General features: G+C 49.7%; 1 protein-coding gene across 2 annotated transcripts in view; it reads right to left on the minus strand.

Moving 5' to 3' along the window:
* The window catches only part of LOC112228812 (stimulated by retinoic acid gene 8 protein homolog), a 44,013-nt gene that overhangs the window by 19,379 nt on the left and 5,768 nt on the right, over nt 1-18,866 (minus strand). For both annotated transcript variants that reach the window (XM_042316653.1, XM_042316652.1), the window contains exons 3-6: nt 18,541-18,616; nt 18,368-18,449; nt 7,279-7,443; nt 3,250-3,544 (exon numbers count right to left, since the gene is read on the minus strand). In XM_042316653.1, coding sequence (XP_042172587.1) covers nt 3,250-3,544; nt 7,279-7,443; nt 18,368-18,449; nt 18,541-18,616 — 618 coding nt within the window. The remainder of the gene's footprint in view (nt 1-3,249; nt 3,545-7,278; nt 7,444-18,367; nt 18,450-18,540; nt 18,617-18,866) is intronic.

Here is an 18,866-nt window from a genome sequence, read left to right on the forward strand (position 1 = left end):
TCTGTCTTCCATCACTATGGGGTCTCTGTCCCATTTCTCCAGGGGTATGACTGTCTTCCATCACTATGGGGTCTCTGTCCCATTTCTCCAGGGGTATGACTGACTGTCTTCCATCACTATGGGGTCTCTGTCCCATTTCTCCAGGGGTATGACTGTCTTCCATCACTATGGGGTCTCTGTCCCATTTCTCCAGGGGTATGACTGTCTTCCATCACTATGGGGTCTCTGTCCCATTTCTCCAGGGGTATGACTGACTGTCTGTCTTCCATCACTATGGGCTCTCTGTCCCATTTCTCCAGGGGTATGACTGACTGTCCTCCATCACTATGGGCTCTCTGTCCCATTTCTCCAGGGGTATGACTGTGGGTAGTGTGTCAGTACAATAGAGTGACGAGGGGTGTCTTCTAGACGGGGAGCCAAACCACCAAAGCCGTCACAATCCTGGCTCTTAAAAACGGCTAACCCTATTGTCTATTGTCTTTTACCCCTGAAGACTAAAACAGGGTGCTAGAGAGACCATCTCTCCCTCCCTTCCTCCCCCTGTCAGATGGATTAGTGGTGGCATCTTGTCCTGGGAGAAGCCTACTGGGAGAGAGGGATGAAACGAAGGAGAGAGAGAGAGCCACAGGGATGGAGAGACAGACGGAGAGTGGTGGGGGGGGTAAAGACACAGAGAGAGATACAGCCAGAAAATCATCACTTGTCCACCAATGAAGGGAGAAAGAAATAGAGAGAGAAATGGAGAGCGAGAAAGATATGAGCCACCCGGTATTATGAGATAAAGCCCCTTCTCTCCAGACACTCTGAACACTACCTGGAGAAACAGAGTAGCTCACTGTCTGGAGAAACAGAGTAGCTCACTGTCTGGAGAAACAGAGCAGCTCACTACCTGGAGAAACAGAGCAGCTCACTGTCTGGAGAAACAGAGCAGCTCACTGTCTGGAGAAACAGAGCAGCTCACTGCCTGGAGAAACAGAGCAGCTCACTGCCTGGAGAAACAGAGCAGCTCACTGCCTGGAGAAACAGAGCAGCTCACTGCCTGGAGAAACAGAGCAGCTCACTGCCTGGAGAAACAGAGCAGCTCACTGCCTGGAGAAACAGAGCAGCTCACTGCCTGGAGAAACAGCTGGGACAGAACATGGTAGCTGGAGGATATGGATGTGGCTGTGATACGGTGTGTCCTAACCTCTCCATAGGAAGGAGACGAGGCTGTGAGACGGTGTGACCCCTGACCTCTCCATAGGAAGGAGACAAGGCTGTGAGACGGTGTGACCCCTGACCTCTCCATAGGAAGGAGAGGAGGCTGTGAGACGGTGTGACCCCTGACCTCTCCATAGGAAGGAGAGACGGTGTGACCCCTGACCTCTCCATAGGAAGGAGAGGAGACGGTGTGACCCCTGACCTCTCCATAGGAAGGAGAGGAGGCTGTGAGACCGTGTGACCCCTGACCTCTCCATAGGAAGGAGAGGAGACGGTGTGGCCCCTGACCTCTCCATAGGAAGGAGAGGAGGCTGTGAGACGGTGTGACCCCTGACCTCTCCATAGGAAGGAGACGAGGCTGTGAGACGGTGTGACCCCAGAGTTGAGATCCCGGACTGACACGGGTACGTGGTGCCAACCTGGACCATCTACTGCTTCCTCAGTCAGGCAGGAGGCCACTTCCTGCTGGAGATGAACAACCCAGAACTGTGTGAGTGGGTTCTCAGTCAGACAGGATACCACTTCCTGTTGTACATGAACAACACAGAACTGTGTGAGTGGGTTTACCTCAAAAAAGCAAAAAATAATTTCTACAGTAAGTTATTTACAGGAGGCCTGATCATTTCTACAGTAAGTTATTTACAGGAGGCCTGATCATTTTTCATCTTCATCAGTACTGTTAGTTAGTGTTGTACTATCAGTAGCTAGCTTGTTTGGCTAACATTAGCTATTAACTGTGTACAAGGCCAGGGAAATGTTAGCTATTAGCTGTGTACAATGCCAGGGGATTGTTAGCTATTAGCTGTGTACAAGGCCAGAGGAATGTTAGCTATTAGCTGTGTACAAGGCCAGGGGAATGTTAGCTATTAGCTGTGTACAAGGCCAGGGGAATGTTAGCTATTAGCTGTGTACAAGGCCAGAGGAATGTTAGCTATTAGCTGTGTACAAGGCCAGGGAAATGTTAGAAAGAGAAACATCTACTACTATGAAGGTTAGTTAGTTACTCCCTTATGTCTGCAGATCATCACCTGTTATAAAATGACAACAACCCCTTGCTAGCTGACTCACTGTTCCACTGTCGAAACACTGTTTCCCAGAAGGACTGTTTCCCAGAAACACTGTTTCCCAGAAGGACTGTTTCCCAGAAACACTGTTTCCCAGAAGGACTGTTTCCCAGAACCACTGTTTTCCAGAAGGACTGTTTTCCAGAAGGACTGTTTTCCAGAAGGACTGTTTTCCAGAAGGACTGTTTTCCAGAAGGACTGTTTCCCAGAAGGACTGTTTCCCAGAAGGACTGTTTCCCAGAAGGACTGTTTCCCAGAAGGACTGTTTCCCAGAAACACTGTTTCCCAGAAACACTGTTTTCCAGAAGGATTGTTTCCCAGGAGGACTGTTTCCCAGGAGGACTGTTTCCCAGAAGGACTGTTTCCCAGGAGGACTGTTTCCCAGGAGGACCGTTTCCCAGAAGGACCGTTTCCCAGAAGGACCGTTTCCCAGAAGGACCGTTTCCCAGAAGGACCGTTTCCCAGAAGGACCGTTTCCCAGAAGGACCGTTTCCCAGAAGCATCCTGCTCTGAAAGACCTCCCTGGGTTTACCGTCACGCTGTGTTTGATCAGGACGTGTCCTCCTATTAATTCGTTGGTTTTCAGAGACTCATTACTCAGCACTTCCCCTTGTGGGCGCTCCCGTTTATTCCTCAACGTTTGTGTGAAACGAAGAGAGAGAAACTCATCGCTGTATTTGCGTTTCATGACGATTGAGCTCAGTCAGAACTAGTAGCTACCATGAGTCCATTTGATGACAGCGGTGTGTGGATGGCTGGTGGGAACGACAAGTCAATGGCCGACAGAGCTGCAGCGGATGGGTCTCGGAGTGATCTTCAAGAAAACGGGCTGGGGATCAAACCAGGGTCTGTAGTGACGCCTCTAGCACGGAGATACAATGCCTTAGACCGCCGCGCCAATTGGCCAAATCAATTAAAATCCAGTAATCAATTAAATAATTCATTATAATTGATTAAATAATTGATTAATGAAAGCTGTACTCGCCTCTTCATAGCTAGAAGGAGAAGAGGCTCCCTGGCTGTTTGCCTGAGTGGAGGGCTGGAGCGTGAGGTGGAGGTGGGTGTCTGGAACAGGAGTAGGGGGTGTCTCTGGCGGCCCTTCCCAGCCCAGGGTGCTCTGCTGGGGGGGACAGGTCTGGTAGGCTGCCCGGCGCTCTGGAGAGAAGCTATCCCACAGGCCTGAGATAGCTTCAGATACTACAGCCAGACCAGTCTGTCCCGGGCTCAGCACACCGCTACAAACCAACTTCTCCAGTGTCTGTCTGTAGAACAACAAGTACCTGGGGAGAAATAGAGAGATGGGGAGTGGGATGGGGAGAGAGAGGGATGGGGGAGAGAGGGATAGGGAAAGAGAGAGGTTGATTGGGGAGAGAGATAGATAGGATGGGAGAGAGAGAGGGATGGGGAGAGAGAGGGTGATTGGGGAGAGAGATCGGGATGGGGAGAGGGTGATTGGGGAGAGAGATAGATAGGGATGGGAGAGAGAGGGATGGGGGAGAGAGAGGGATGGGGAGAGAGGGTGATTGGGAGAGAGAGGGATGGGGGAGAGAGAAGGTGATTGGGAGAGAGAGATAGGGAGAGAGATAGGGATGGAGAGAGAGAGGGATGGGAGAGAGAGAGGGATGGGAGAGAGAGAGAGGGATGGAGAGAGAGGGATGGGAGAGAGAGGGTGAAGGGGGAGAGATAGGGATGGGGAGAGAGAGATATGGATGGGAGAGAGAGAGGGATGGGAGAGAGAGGGTGATTGGGGAGAGAGATCGGGATGGGGAGAGAGAGTGTGATTGGGGAGAGATAGATAGGGATGGGTTGAGAGAGAGGGATGGGGGAGAGAGAGGGATGGGGGAGAGAGGGTGATTGGGAGAGAGAGGGATGGGGGAGAGAGAAGGTGATTGGGAGAGAGAGATAGGGATGGGGAGAGAGATAGGGATGGGAGAGAGGGATGGGAGAGAGAGAGGGATGGGAGAGAGAGAGAGGGATGGAGAGAGAGGGATGGGAGAGAGAGGGTGAAGGGGGAGAGATAGGGATGGGGAGAGAGAGAGGGTGAAGGGGAGCGAGAGGATGATGGGGAGAGAGAGATATGGATGGGGAGAGAGAGAGAGAGATGATGGGGAGAGAGAGAGAGAGGGATGGGAGAGAGAGGGTGAAGGGGGAGAGAGAGGGATGGGAGAGAGAGAGGGTGAAGGGGGTGAGAGATAGGGATGGGGGAGAGAGAGAGGGTGAAGGGGAGCGAGAGGATGATGGGGAGAGAGAGATGGGGATGGGAGAGAGAGAGAGAGATGATGGGGAGAGAGAGAGAGGGATGGAGAGAGAGGGATGGGAGAGAGAGGGTGAAGGGGGAGAGAGGGATGGGGAGAGAGAGGGTGAAGGGGAGCGAGAGAGATAGGGATGGGAGAGAGAGAGAGAGGGTTATGGGGAGAGAGAAAGAGATCATTGCTGTTTTTTGGAGGTTATACATTAATTTGGTGAAATGAGTCCCTTTTTTAAACCCCTCTCCATGGTCAGAGGTGCACCTCAGTGCCCCCAGCTATAAATCCCCTCGTGCTGAATCCTTGATCCCCAGTCACAGGCCAGGAGAACACTAACTCAACGCACTACGGACAGTTAAAACATCTCAACGGAGACGGGACATCTAATCGAAGCAACCAGCCAAGGCTGAAATTCTGACAGATTGTTCATTCAAAAATATGACTTCAGTTTCATTTGGATTTTGGGGAGTAGCTTCAACTGAGACTTAAGGCGGGGACAGAATTGTCCCTTGAGAAGTATCTTCTGTTGTCACTCATTCTGTCAGTAAATTGGTCTATAATCAGATTGTCAGTAAATTGGTCTATAATCAGATTGTCCATAGGTTGGTCTATAATCTGACTGTCTATACGTTGGTCTATAATCTGACTGTCCATAGGTTGGTCTATAATCAGACTGTCAGTAAATTGGTCTATAATCAGACTGTCAGTAAATTGGTCTATAATCTGACTGTCCATAGGTTGGTCTATAATCTGACTGTCTATACATTGGTCTATAATCTGACTGTCTATAGGTTGGTCTATAATCTGACTGTCCATAGGTTGGTCTATAATCAGACTGTCAGTAAATTGGTCTATAATCTGACTGTCCATACGTTGGTCTATAATCTGACTGTCTATAGGTTGGTCTATAATCTGACTGTCCATAGGTTGGTCTATAATCAGACTGTCAGTAAATTGGTCTAATCTGACTGTCCATACGTTGGTCTATAATCTGACTGTCTATAGGTTGGTCTATAATCAGACTGTCAGTAAATTGGTCTATAATCTGACTGTCCATACGTTGGTCTATAATCTGACTGTCAGTAAATTGGTCTATAATCTGACTGTCCATAGGTTGGTCTATAATCTGACTGTCCATAGGTTGGTCTATAATCTGACTGTCTATAGGTTGGTCTATAACCTGACTGTCTATATGTTGTTCTATAATCTGACTGTCCATAGGTTGGTCTATAACCTGACTGTCTATATGTTGTTCTATAATCTGACTGTCCATACGTTGGTCTATAATCTGACTGTCCATACGTTGGTCTATAATCTGACTGTCTATAGGTTGGTCTATAATCTGACTGTCCATAGGTTGGTCTATAATCAGACTGTCAGTAAATTGGTCTATAATCTGACTGTCCATACGTTGGTCTATAATCTGACTGTCTATAGGTTGGTCTATAATCTGACTGTCCATAGGTTGGTCTATAATCAGACTGTCAGTAAATTGGTCTATAATCAGACTGTTCATACGTTGGTCTATAATCTGACTGTCTATAGGTTGGTCTATATGTTTTATAGCCTCTACACTGATGGAAATACCAGTTGACTGTATAGCCTCTACACTGATGGAAATACCAGTTGACTGTATAGCCTCTACACTGATGGAAATACCAGTTGACTGGTCGGCTGTATAGCCTCTACACTGATGGAAATACCAGTTGACTGTATAGCCTCTACACTGATGGAAATACCAGTTGACTGTATAGCCTCTACACTGATGGAAATACCAGTTGACTGTATAGCCTCTACACTGATGGAAATACCAGTTGACTGTATAGCCTCTACACTGATGGAAATACCAGTTGACTGTATAGCCTCTACACTGATGGAAATACCAGTTGACTGTATAGCCTCTACACTGATGGAAATACCAGTTGACTGGTCAGCTGTATAGCCTCTACACTGATGGAAATACCAGTTGACTGTATAGCCTCGACACTGATGGAAATACCAGTTGACAGAAGTTAAAGCTTGGTCGCAAATGAGTCTTCCAAATGGACAACGACCCCAAGCATAAGTTGTGGCAAAATGCCTTAAGGACAACAAAGTCAAGGTATTGGAGTGGCCATCACAAAGCCCTGATCTCAATCCCATAGAACATTTGTGGGCAGAACTGAAAAAGCGTGTGCGAGCAAGGAGGCCTTCAAACCTGACTCAGTTACTCCAGCTCTGTCAGGAGGAATGGGCCAAAATTCACCCAAATTATTGTGGGAAGCTTGTGGAAGGCTACCCAAAATGTTTGACCCAAGTTAAACTATTTAAAGGCAATGCTACCAAATACTAATTGAGTGTATGTAAACTTCTGACCCACTGGGAATGTGATGAAAGAAATAAAAGCTGAAATAAATCATTCTCTCTACTATAATTCTGACATTTCACATTCTTAAAATAAAGTGGTGATCCTAACTGACATAAATCAGGGAATTGTTACTCGGATTAAATGTCAGGATTAGTGAAAGACTGAGTTTAAATGTATTTTTGCTAAGGTGTATGTAAACTTCAGATTTCAACTGTATATATATATCTCCTAGGCCTATTGGTTTGTATGAATCTGGGATCTATCGTCCCAAAACTGTCCCAGAGTCTGTTTGTAACAGGCAATTTCTTTCTCGACAAGCTGACCAATAGAATAGGTGGCCTAAACTTTTCTCCTATAGTAGATTGACATAGGCTAGCGATGTTGCTGTTCGCTACTCGTTAACCCTGGCACGAGCCCCCACCCTTCAAACTCCAGGATGTTGGTTAGAGAGTTGATGGAGGTCTGAGAGGGGGCGGAGTCCTCCAGAGTCTCCTCCTCAGAGTCTTCCTCACTGGTCTCAGTCAGGTCCTCTCCGTCAGCCCCGCCATGACGTCTGTGGCCACCAGGTCTTCTGGAGCGCAGGGAGCTGAGGGGAGGGGAGGAGGAGGGGAGGGGAGGGGGAGGGAGAGGGAACACGTTTTTAGTGTAAGACTGAAAAAAGAAGCTAATTGACAACTACAATAACAATAGAAATTGATTTTACATATAAGTGTTGTGTATAAACAACTGTAGAGGATCAATAACATGGGTAGAGGATCAATAACATGGGTAGAGGATCAATAACATGGGTAGATGATCAATAACATGGGTAGATGTATATAAACAACTGTAGATAATCAATAACATGGGTAGATGTATATAAACAACTGTAGAGGATCAATAACATGGGTAGATGATCAATAACATGGGTAGATGTATATAAACAACTGTAGATGATCAATAACATGGGTAGATGTATATAAACAACTGTAGAGGATCAATAACATGGGTAGATGATCAATAACATGGGTAGATGATCAATAACATGGGTAGATGTATATAAACAACTGTAGATGATCAATAACATGGGTAGATGATCAATAACATGGGTAGATGTATATAAACAACTGTAGATGATCAATAACATGGGTAGATGATCAATAACATGGGTAGATGATCAATAACATGGGTAGATGTATATAAACAACTGTACTTGATCAATAACATGGGTAGATGTATATAAACAACTGTAGAGGATCAATAACATGGGTAGATGTGTGTAAACAACTGTTGTTGATCAATAACATGGGTAGATGATCAATAACATGGGAAGATGTGTATAAACAACTATAGTTGAACAATAACATGGGTAGATGATCAATAACATGGGTAGATGTGTGTAAACAACTGTTGTTGATCAATAACATGGGTAGATGATCAATAACATGGGTAGATGATCAATAAAATGGGTAGATGATCAATAACATGGGAAGATGTGTATAAACAACTATAGTTGATCAATAACATGGGTAGATGATCAATAACATTGGTAGATGTGTATAACCAACTGTAGTTGATCAATAACATGGGTAGATGCTGCCCCCCAGTGGTAATCTCTACTAACTGCAGGTGGCACGCTGTACTTAGGGAAAGGGGACACCTCGTCACTGAAATGTGTCTTCAGCTTTTTACCCACAAACCCCTCTGACTCAGAGAGGGGCAGTGGGCTGCCTTAACCCACGTCATCGGGGCCCTGGGAGCTGCTGTTGTTAACTGCCTCAATACGTCATCGGGCTCCCTGGGAGCTGCTATATAAACTGCCTTAACCCACGTGATCGGGGCCCTGGGAGCTGCTGTTGTTAACTGCCTTAACCCACGTCATCGGCTCCCTGGAAGCTGCTGATGTAACTGCCTTAACCAACTGTCAGAGGATCAATGGGAGCTGCTGTTGGTAGATGCCTTAACCCACGTAGGGGCCCTGGGAGCTGTTAACTGCCTTAACCCACGTCATCGGGGCCCTGGGAGCTGCTGTTGTTAACTGCCTTAACCCACGTCAGAGGGCCCTGGGAGCTGCTGTTAACTGCCTTAACCCACGTCATCGGGGCCCTGGGAGCTGCTGCTGTTAACTGCCTTAATAACGTCATCGGGGCCCTGGGAGCTGCTGCTGTAACTGCCTTAACCCACGTCATCGGGGCCCTGGGAGCTGTTAACTGCAGGTAGCCTAGTGTTATTATGGGGTGGCAGGTAGCCTGTGGTTATTATGGGGTGGCAGGTAGCCAGTGGTTAGAGGCAGGTAGTCTAGTGGTTATTATGGGGTGGCAGGTAGCCTAGTGGTTAGAGGCAGGTAGTCTAGTGGTTATTATGGGGTGGCAGGTAGCCTAGTGGTTAGAGGCAGGTAGCCTAGTGGTTAGAGGCAGGTAGCCTAGTGGTTAGAGGCAGGTAGTCTAGTGGTTATTATGGGGTGGCAGGTAGCCTAGTGATTAGAGGCAGGTAGCCTAGTGGTTATCATGGGGTGGCAGGTAGCCTAGTGGTTAGAGGCAGGTAGCCTAGTGGTTAGAGGCAGGTAGCCAGTGGTTATTATGGGGTGGCAGGTAGCCTAGTGGTTATTATGGGGTGGCAGGTAGCCTAGTGGTTAGATGGCAGGTAGTCTAGTGGTTATTATGGGGTGGCAGGTAGCCTAGTGGTTAGAAGCAGGTAGTCTAGTGGTTATTATGGGGTGGCAGGTAGCCAGTGCTTAAGGCAGGTAGCCTAGTGGTTATTATGGGGAGGCAGGTAGCCTAGTGGTTAGAGGCAGGTAGTCTAGTGGTTATTATGGGGTGGCAGGTAGCCTAGTGGTTAGAGGCAGGTAGCCTAGTGGTTATTATGGGGTGGCAGGTAGCCTAGTGGTTAAAGGCAGGTAGTCTAGTGGTTATTATGGGGTGGCAGGTAGCCTAGTGCTTAGAGGCAGGTAGCCTGGTGGTTATTATGGGGTGGCAGGTAGCCTAGTGGTTAGAGGCAGGTAGCCTAGTGGTTATTATGGGGTGGCAGGTAGCCTAGTGGTTAGAGGCAGGTAGTCTAGTGGTTATTATGGGGTGGCAGGTAGCCTAGTGGTTATTATGGGGTGGCAGGTAGCCTAGTGGTTAGAGGCAGGTAGTCTAGTGGTTATTATGGGGTGGCAGGTAGCCCAGTGGTTAGAGGCAGGTAGCCTAGTGGTTATTATGGGGAGGCAGGTAGCCTAGTGGTTAGAGGCAGGTAGCCAGTGGTTATTATGGGGTGGCAGGTAGCCTAGTGGTTAGAGGCAGGTAGTCTAGTGGTTATTATGGGGAGGCAGGTAGCCTAGTGGTTAGAGGCAGGTAGTCTAGTGGTTATTATGGGGTGGCAGGTAGCCTAGTGGTTATTATGGGGTGGCAGGTAGCCTAGTGGTTAGAGGCAGGTAGTCTAGTGGTTATTATGGGGTGGCAGGTAGCCCAGTGGTTAGAGGCAGGTAGCCTAGTGGTTATTATGGGGAGGCAGGTAGCCTAGTGGTTAGAGGCAGGTAGCCTAGTGGTTAGAGGCAGGTAGCCTAGTGGTTATTATGGGGTGGCAGGTAGCCTAGTGGTTAGAGGCAGGTAGCCTAGTGGTTATTATGGGGAGGCAGGTAGCCTAGTGGTTAGAGGCAGGTAGCCTAGTGGTTATTATGGGGTGGCAGGTAGCCTAGTGGTTATTATGGGGTGGCAGGTAGCCTAGTGGTTATTATGGGGTGGCAGGTAGCCTAGTGGTTAGAGGCAGGTAGTCTAGTGGTTATTATGGGGTGGCAGGTAGCCTAGTGGTTAGAGGCAGGTAGCCTAGTGGTTAGAGGCAGGTAGCCTAGTGGTTAGAGGCAGGTAGCCTAGTGGTTAGAGGCAGGTAGCCTAGTGGTTATTATGGGGTGGCAGGTAGCCTAGTGGTTAGAGGCAGGTAGTCTAGTGGTTATTATGGGGTGGCAGGTAGCCTAGTGGTTAGAGGCAGGTAGCCTAGTGGTTAGAGACAGGTAGCCTAGTGGTTAGAGGCAGGTAGCCTAGTGGTTATTATGGGGTGGCAGGTAGCCTAGTGGTTAGAGGCAGGTAGTCTAGTGGTTATTATGGGGTGGCAGGTAGCCTAGTGGTTAGAGGCAGGTAGTCTAGTGGTTATTATGGGGTGGCAGGTAGCCTAGTGGTTAGAGGCAGGTAGCCTAGTGGTTAGAGGCAGGTAGCCTAGTGGTTATTATGGGGTGGCAGGTAGCCTAGTGGTTAGAGGCAGGTAGTCTAGTGGTTATTATGGGGTGGCAGGTAGCCTAGTGGTTAGAGGCAGGTAGCCTAGTGGTTATTATGGGGTGGCAGGTAGCCTAGTGGTTAGAGGCAGGTAGCCTAGTGGTTATTATGGGGTGGCAGGTAGCCTAGTGGTTAGAGGCAGGTAGCCTAGTGGTTATTATGGGGTGGCAGGTAGCCTAGTGGTTAGAGGCAGGTAGTCTAGTGGTTATTATGGGGTGGCAGGTAGCCTAGTGGTTATTATGGGGTGGCAGGTAGCCTAGTGGTTAGAGGCAGGTAGTCTAGTGGTTATTATGGGGTGGCAGGTAGCCCAGTGGTTAGAGGCAGGTAGCCTAGTGGTTATTATGGGGAGGCAGGTAGCCTAGTGGTTAGAGGCAGGTAGCCTAGTGGTTAGAGGCAGGTAGCCTAGTGGTTATTATGGGGTGGCAGGTAGCCTAGTGGTTAGAGGCAGGTAGTCTAGTGGTTATTATGGCAGGTAGCCAGCAGGTAGTCTAGTGGTATGGGGTGGCAGGTAGCCTAGTGGTTATTATGGGGTGGCAGGTAGCCTAGTGGTTAGAGGCAGGTAGTCTAGTGGTTATTATGGGGTGGCAGGTAGCCTAGTGGTTAGAGGCAGGTAGCCTAGTGGTTAGAGGCAGGTAGCCTAGTGGTTAGAGGCAGGTAGCCTAGTGGTTATTATGGGGTGGCAGGTAGCCTAGTGGTTAGAGGCAGGTAGTCTAGTGGTTATTATGGGGTGGCAGGTAGCCTAGTGGTTAGAGGCAGGTAGCCTAGTGGTTATTATGGGGTGGCAGGTAGCCTAGTGGTTATTATGGGGTGGCAGGTAGCCTAGTGGTTAGAGGCAGGTAGTCTAGTGGTTATTATGGGGTGGCAGGTAGCCTAGTGGTTAGAGGCAGGTAGCCTAGTGGTTAGAGGCAGGTAGCCTAGTGGTTATCATGGGGTGGCAGGTAGCCTAGTGGTTAGAGGCAGGTAGTCTAGTGGTTATTATGGGGTGGCAGGTAGCCTAGTGGTTAGAGGCAGGTAGTCTAGTGGTTAGAGGCAGGTAGCCTAGTGGTTATTATGGGGTGGCAGGTAGCCTAGTGGTTATTATGGGGTGGCAGGTAGCCTAGTGGTTAGAGGCAGGTAGCCTAGTGGTTATTATGGGGTGGCAGGTAGCCTAGTGGTTAGAGGCAGGTAGTGGTTATGGGGTGGCAGGTAGCCTAGTGGTTAGAGGCAGGTAGTCTAGTGGTTATTATGGGGTGGCAGGTAGCCTAGTGGTTAGAGGCAGGTAGTCTAGTGGTTATTATGGGGTGGCAGGTAGCCTAGTGGTTAGAGGCAGGTAGCCTAGTGGTTAGAGGCAGGTAGCCTAGTGGTTATTATGGGGTGGCAGGTAGCCTAGTGGTTAGAGGCAGGTAGTCTAGTGGTTAGAGGCAGCCTAGTGGTTATGGGGTGGCAGGTAGCCTAGTGGTTATTATGGGGTGGCAGGTAGCCTAGTGGTTAGAGGCAGGTAGTCTAGTGGTTATTATGGGGTGGCAGGTAGCCTAGTGGTTAGAGGCAGGTAGCCTAGTGGTTATTATGGGGTGGCAGGTAGCCTAGTGGTTAGAGGCAGGTAGTCTAGTGGTTATTATGGGGTGGCAGGTAGCCTAGTGGTTAGAGGCAGGTAGCCTAGTGGTTAGAGGCAGGTAGTCTATGGTTATTATGGGGTGGCAGGTAGCCTAGTGGTTATTATGGGGTGGCAGGTAGCCTAGTGGTTAGAGGCAGGTAGTCTAGTGGTTATTATGGGGTGGCAGGTAGCCTAGTGGTTAGAGGCAGGTAGCCTAGTGGTTAGAGGCAGGTAGCCTAGTGGTTATTATGGGGTGGCAGGTAGCCTAGTGGTTAGAGGCAGGTAGTCTAGTGGTTATTATGGGGTGGCAGGTAGCCTAGTGGTTATGGGGTGGCAGGTAGCCTAGTGGTTAGTCTAGTGGTTAGAGGCAGGTAGCCTAGTGGTTATTATGGGGTGGCAGGTAGCCTAGTGGTTAGAGGCAGGTAGCCTAGTGGTTATCATGGGGTGGCAGGTAGCCTAGTGGTTAGAGGCAGGTAGCCTAGTGGTTATTATGGGGTGGCAGGTAGCCTAGTGGTTAGAGGCAGGTAGTCTAGTGGTTATTATGGGGTGGCAGGTAGCCTAGTGGTTAGAGGCAGGTAGTCTAGTGGTTATTATGGGGTGGCAGGTAGCCTAGTGGTTAGAGGCAGGTAGCCTAGTGGTTAGAGGCAGGTAGCCTAGTGGTTATTATGGGGTGGCAGGTAGCCTAGTGGTTAGAGGCAGGTAGTCTAGTGGTTATTATGGGGTGGCAGGTAGCCTAGTGGTTATTATGGGGTGGCAGGTAGCCTAGTGGTTAGAGGCAGGTAGCCTAGTGGTTAGAGGCAGGTAGCCTAGTGGTTATTATGGGGTGGCAGGTAGCCTAGTGGTTATTATGGGGTGGCAGGTAGCCTAGTGGTTAGAGGCAGGTAGTCTAGTGGTTATTATGGGGTGGCAGGTAGCCTAGTGGTTAGAGGCAGGTAGCCTAGTGGTTAGAGGCAGGTAGCCTAGTGGTTATTATGGGGTGGCAGGTAGCCTAGTGGTTAGAGGCAGGTAGTCTAGTGGTTATTATGGGGTGGCAGGTAGCCTAGTGGTTATTATGGGGTGGCAGGTAGCCTAGTGGTTAGAGGCAGGTAGTCTAGTGGTTATTATGGGGTGGCAGGTAGCCTAGTGGTTAGAGGCAGGTAGCCTAGTGGTTATTATGGGGAGGCAGGTAGCCTAGTGGTTAGAGGCAGGTAGCCTAGTGGTTAGAGGCAGGTAGCCTAGTGGTTATTATGGGGTGGCAGGTAGCCTAGTGGTTAGAGGCAGGTAGCCTAGTGGTTATTATGGGGTGGCAGGTAGCCTAGTGGTTAGATGGGGTGGCAGGTAGCCTAGTGGTTATTATGGGGTGGCAGGTAGCCTAGTGGTTAGAGGCAGGTAGCCTAGTGGTTATTATGGGGTGGCAGGTAGCCTAGTGGTTAGAGGCAGGTAGCCTAGTGGTTATTATGGGGTGGCAGGTAGCCTAGTGGTTAGAGGCAGGTAGTCTAGTGGTTATTATGGGGTGGCAGGTAGCCTAGTGGTTATTATGGGGTGGCAGGTAGCCTAGTGGTTAGAGGCAGGTAGTCTAGTGGTTATTATGGGGTGGCAGGTAGCCCAGTGGTTAGAGGCAGGTAGCCTAGTGGTTATTATGGGGAGGCAGGTAGCCTAGTGGTTAGAGGCAGGTAGCCTAGTGGTTAGAGGCAGGTAGCCTAGTGGTTATTATGGGGTGGCAGGTAGCCTAGTGGTTAGAGGCAGGTAGCCTAGTGGTTATTATGGGGGGTGGCAGGTAGCCTAGTGGTTAGAGGCAGGTAGCCTAGTGGTTATTATGGGGTGGCAGGTAGCCTAGTGGTTATTATGGGGTGGCAGGTAGCCTAGTGGTTATTATGGGGTGGCAGGTAGCCTAGTGGTTAGAGGCAGGTAGTCTAGTGGTTATTATGGGGTGGCAGGTAGCCTAGTGGTTAGAGGCAGGTAGCCTAGTGGTTAGAGGCAGGTAGCCAGTGGTTAGAGACAGGTAGCCTAGTGGTTAGAGGCAGGTAGCCTAGTGGTTATTATGGGGTGGCAGGTAGCCTAGTGGTTAGAGGCAGGTAGTCTAGTGGTTATTATGGGGTGGCAGGTAGCCTAGTGGTTAGAGGCAGGTAGCCTAGTGGTTAGAGACAGGTAGCCTAGTGGTTAGAGGCAGGTAGCCTAGTGGTTATTATGGGGTGGCAGGTAGCCTAGTGGTTAGAGGCAGGTAGTCTAGTGGTTATTATGGGGTGGCAGGTAGCCTAGTGGTTAGAGGCAGGTAGTCTAGTGGTTATTATGGGGTGGCAGGTAGCCTAGTGGTTAGAGGCAGGTAGCCTAGTGGTTAGAGGCAGGTAGCCTAGTGGTTATCATGGGGTGGCAGGTAGCCTAGTGGTTAGAGGCAGGTAGTCTAGTGGTTATTATGGGGTGGCAGGTAGCCTAGTGGTTAGAGGCAGGTAGCCTAGTGGTTAGAGGCAGGTAGCCTAGTGGTTAGAGGCAGGTAGCCTAGTGGTTATTATGGGGTGGCAGGTAGCCTAGTGGTTAGAGGCAGGTAGCCTAGTGGTTATTATGGGGTGGCAGGTAGCCTAGTGGTTAGAGGCAGGTAGTCTAGTGGTTATTATGGGGTGGCAGGTAGCCTAGTGGTTATTATGGGGTGGCAGGTAGCCTAGTGGTTAGAGGCAGGTAGCCTAGTGGTTATTATGGGGTGGCAGGTAGCCTAGTGGTTAGAGGCAGGTAGCCTAGTGGTTATTATGGGGAGGCAGGTAGCCTAGTGGTTAGAGGCAGGTAGCCTAGTGGTTAGAGGCAGGTAGCCTAGTGGTTATTATGGGGTGGCAGGTAGCCTAGTGGTTAGAGGCAGGTAGTCTAGTGGTTATTATGGGAGGCAGGTAGCCTAGTGGTTAGAGGCAGGTAGGTGGTTATTATGGGGTGGCAGGTAGCCTAGTGGTTATTATGGGGTGGCAGGTAGCCTAGTGGTTAGAGGCAGGTAGTCTAGTGGTTATTATGGGGTGGCAGGTAGCCTAGTGGTTAGAGGCAGGTAGCCTAGTGGTTATGGGGTGGCAGGTAGCCTAGTGGTTAGAGGCAGGTAGCCTAGTGGTTATTATGGGGTGGCAGGTAGCCTAGTGGTTAGAGGCAGGTAGTCTAGTGGTTATTATGGGGTGGCAGGTAGCCTAGTGGTTAGAGGCAGGTAGCCTAGTGGTTATTATGGGGTGGCAGGTAGTCTAGTGGTTATTATGGGGTGGCAGGTAGCCTAGTGGTTAGAGGCAGGTAGTCTAGTGGTTATTATGGGGTGGCAGGTAGCCTAGTGGTTAGAGGCAGGTAGCCTAGTGGTTAGAGGCAGGTAGCCTAGTGGTTATCATGGGGTGGCAGGTAGCCTAGTGGTTAGAGGCAGGTAGTCTAGTGGTTATTATGGGGTGGCAGGTAGCCTAGTGGTTAGAGGCAGGTAGTCTAGTGGTTAGAGGCAGGTAGCCTAGTGGTTATTATGGGGTGGCAGGTAGCCTAGTGGTTATTATGGGGTGGCAGGTAGCCTAGTGGTTAGAGGCAGGTAGCCTAGTGGTTATCATGGGGTGGCAGGTAGCCTAGTGGTTAGAGGCAGGTAGCCTAGTGGTTATTATGGGGTGGCAGGTAGCCTAGTGGTTAGAGGCAGGTAGTCTAGTGGTTATTATGGGGTGGCAGGTAGCCTAGTGGTTAGAGGCAGGCAGTCTAGTGGTTATTATGGGGTGGCAGGTAGCCTAGTGGTTAGAGGCAGGTAGCCTAGTGGTTAGAGGCAGGTAGCCTAGTGGTTATTATGGGGTGGCAGGTAGCCTAGTGGTTAGAGGCAGGTAGTCTAGTGGTTAGAGGCAGGTAGTCTAGTGGTTATTATGGGGTGGCAGGTAGCCTAGTGGTTATTATGGGGTGGCAGGTAGCCTAGTGGTTAGAGGCAGGTAGTCTAGTGGTTATTATGGGGTGGCAGGTAGCCTAGTGGTTAGAGGCAGGTAGCCTAGTGGTTAGAGGCAGGTAGCCTAGTGGTTATTATGGGGTGGCAGGTAGCCTAGTGGTTAGAGGCAGGTAGTCTAGTGGTTATTATGGGGTGGCAGGTAGCCTAGTGGTTAGAGGCAGGTAGCCTAGTGGTTAGAGGCAGGTAGTCTAGTGGTTATTATGGGGTGGCAGGTAGCCTAGTGGTTATTATGGGGTGGCAGGTAGCCTAGTGGTTAGAGGCAGGTAGTCTAGTGGTTATTATGGGGTGGCAGGTAGCCTAGTGGTTAGAGGCAGGTAGCCTAGTGGTTAGAGGCAGGTAGCCTAGTGGTTATTATGGGGTGGCAGGTAGCCTAGTGGTTATGGGGAGGCAGGTAGCCTAGTGGTTATTATGGGGTGGCAGGTAGCCTAGTGGTTATTATGGGGTGGCAGGTAGCCTAGTGGTTAGAGGCAGGTAGTCTAGTGGTTAGAGGCAGGTAGCCTAGTGGTTATTATGGGGTGGCAGGTAGCCTAGTGGTTATTATGGGGTGGCAGGTAGCCTAGTGGTTAGAGGCAGGTAGCCTAGTGGTTATCATGGGGTGGCAGGTAGCCTAGTGGTTAGAGGCAGGTAGCCTGGTGGTTATTATGGGGTGGCAGGTAGCCTAGTGGTTAGAGGCAGGTAGTCTAGTGGTTATTATGGGGTGGCAGGTAGCCTAGTGGTTAGAGGCAGGTAGTCTAGTGGTTATTATGGGGTGGCAGGTAGCCTAGTGGTTAGAGGCAGGTAGCCTAGTGGTTAGAGGCAGGTAGCCTAGTGGTTATTATGGGGTGGCAGGTAGCCTAGTGGTTAGAGGCAGGTAGTCTAGTGGTTATTATGGGGTGGCAGGTAGCCTAGTGGTTATTATGGGGTGGCAGGTAGCCTAGTGGTTAGAGGCAGGTAGCCTAGTGGTTAGAGGCAGGTAGTCTAGTGGTTATTATGGGGTGGCAGGTAGCCTAGTGGTTATTATGGGGTGGCAGGTAGCCTAGTGTTAGAGGCAGGTTAGTGGTTATTATGGGGTGGCAGGTAGTCTAGTGGTTATTAGGGGTTGGCAGGTAGCCTAGTGGTTATTATGGGGTGGCAGGTAGCCTAGTGGTTAGAGGCAGGTAGTCTAGTGGTTATTATGGGGTGGGGGCAGGTAGCCCAGTGGTTAGAGGCAGGTAGCCTAGTGGTTATTATGGGGTGGCAGGTAGCCCAGTGGCCAGTGGTTATTATGGGTTAGTGGCAGGTAGCCTAGTGGTTAGAGGCAGGTAGCCTAGTGGTTATTATGGGGTGGCAGGTAGCCTAGTGGTTAGAGGCAGGTAGCCTAGTGGTTATTATGGGGTGGCAGGTAGCCTAGTGGTTATTATGGGGTGGCAGGTAGCCTAGTGGTTATTATGGGGTGGCAGGTAGCCTAGTGGTTAGAGGCAGGTAGCCTAGTGGTTAGTATGGGGTGGCAGGTAGCCTAGTGGTTAGAGGCAGGTAGCCTAGTGGTTAGTATGGGGTGGCAGGTAGCCTAGTGGTTAGAGTGTTGGGCCAGTAACCTGAAAGGTTCCTGGATCAAACCCCTGAGCTGACAAGGTACAAATCTGTCGTTCTGCCCCTGAACAAGACAGTTAACCCACTGTTCCTAGACCAGTTAACCCACTGTTCCTAGACCAGTTAACCCACTGTTCCCTAGACCAGTTAACCCACTGTTCCTAGGCCGTCATTGTAAATAAGAATTTGTTCTTAACTGACTTGCCTAGTTAAATAAAGGTTAAATAAATTCTAGTGTATGTCAATGGTAGTAGTGTACCTGCTGTGTGACTGCAGCCTCCGGTACTCTGCCCTCACTTCCTCCAAGCTGCACGGCCCGTCTTCATTACCGAGGAATATCCCTAAACACATGTCGGTGAATAAGAAACCGTGCCCTTAATCACAGAGCGTGGTTTTTCTGTACACATCAAAAGGGCATTGGGCTCCTCTCACCTTTCAGGAGCATCAGTCTGCTCAGGTGGGCTTCCTGCTCTTTCAGAAATCCTTTGGCGTGGTCCAAGATCTTCCACTGACCGACCAGACAACATCACAATGACACTTTACAATACAACACATTCAACTGAGGTTTCCACTTTTATCTGATCCATAATACCAATTTATCACCAGGTAGGTGAAAATCTACCTGCAGGGCCAGGTAGGTGAAGATCTGCCTGCAGGGCCAGGTAGGTGAAGATCTACCTGCATGGCCAGGTAGGTGAAGATCTACCTGCCACACCAGGTAGGTGAAGATCTACTTGCATGGCCAGGTAGGTGAAGAT

This window comes from Oncorhynchus tshawytscha, unplaced genomic scaffold (genome assembly GCF_018296145.1).
Source record: "Oncorhynchus tshawytscha isolate Ot180627B unplaced genomic scaffold, Otsh_v2.0 Un_contig_457_pilon_pilon, whole genome shotgun sequence".
NCBI lineage: Eukaryota > Metazoa > Chordata > Actinopteri > Salmoniformes > Salmonidae > Oncorhynchus > Oncorhynchus tshawytscha.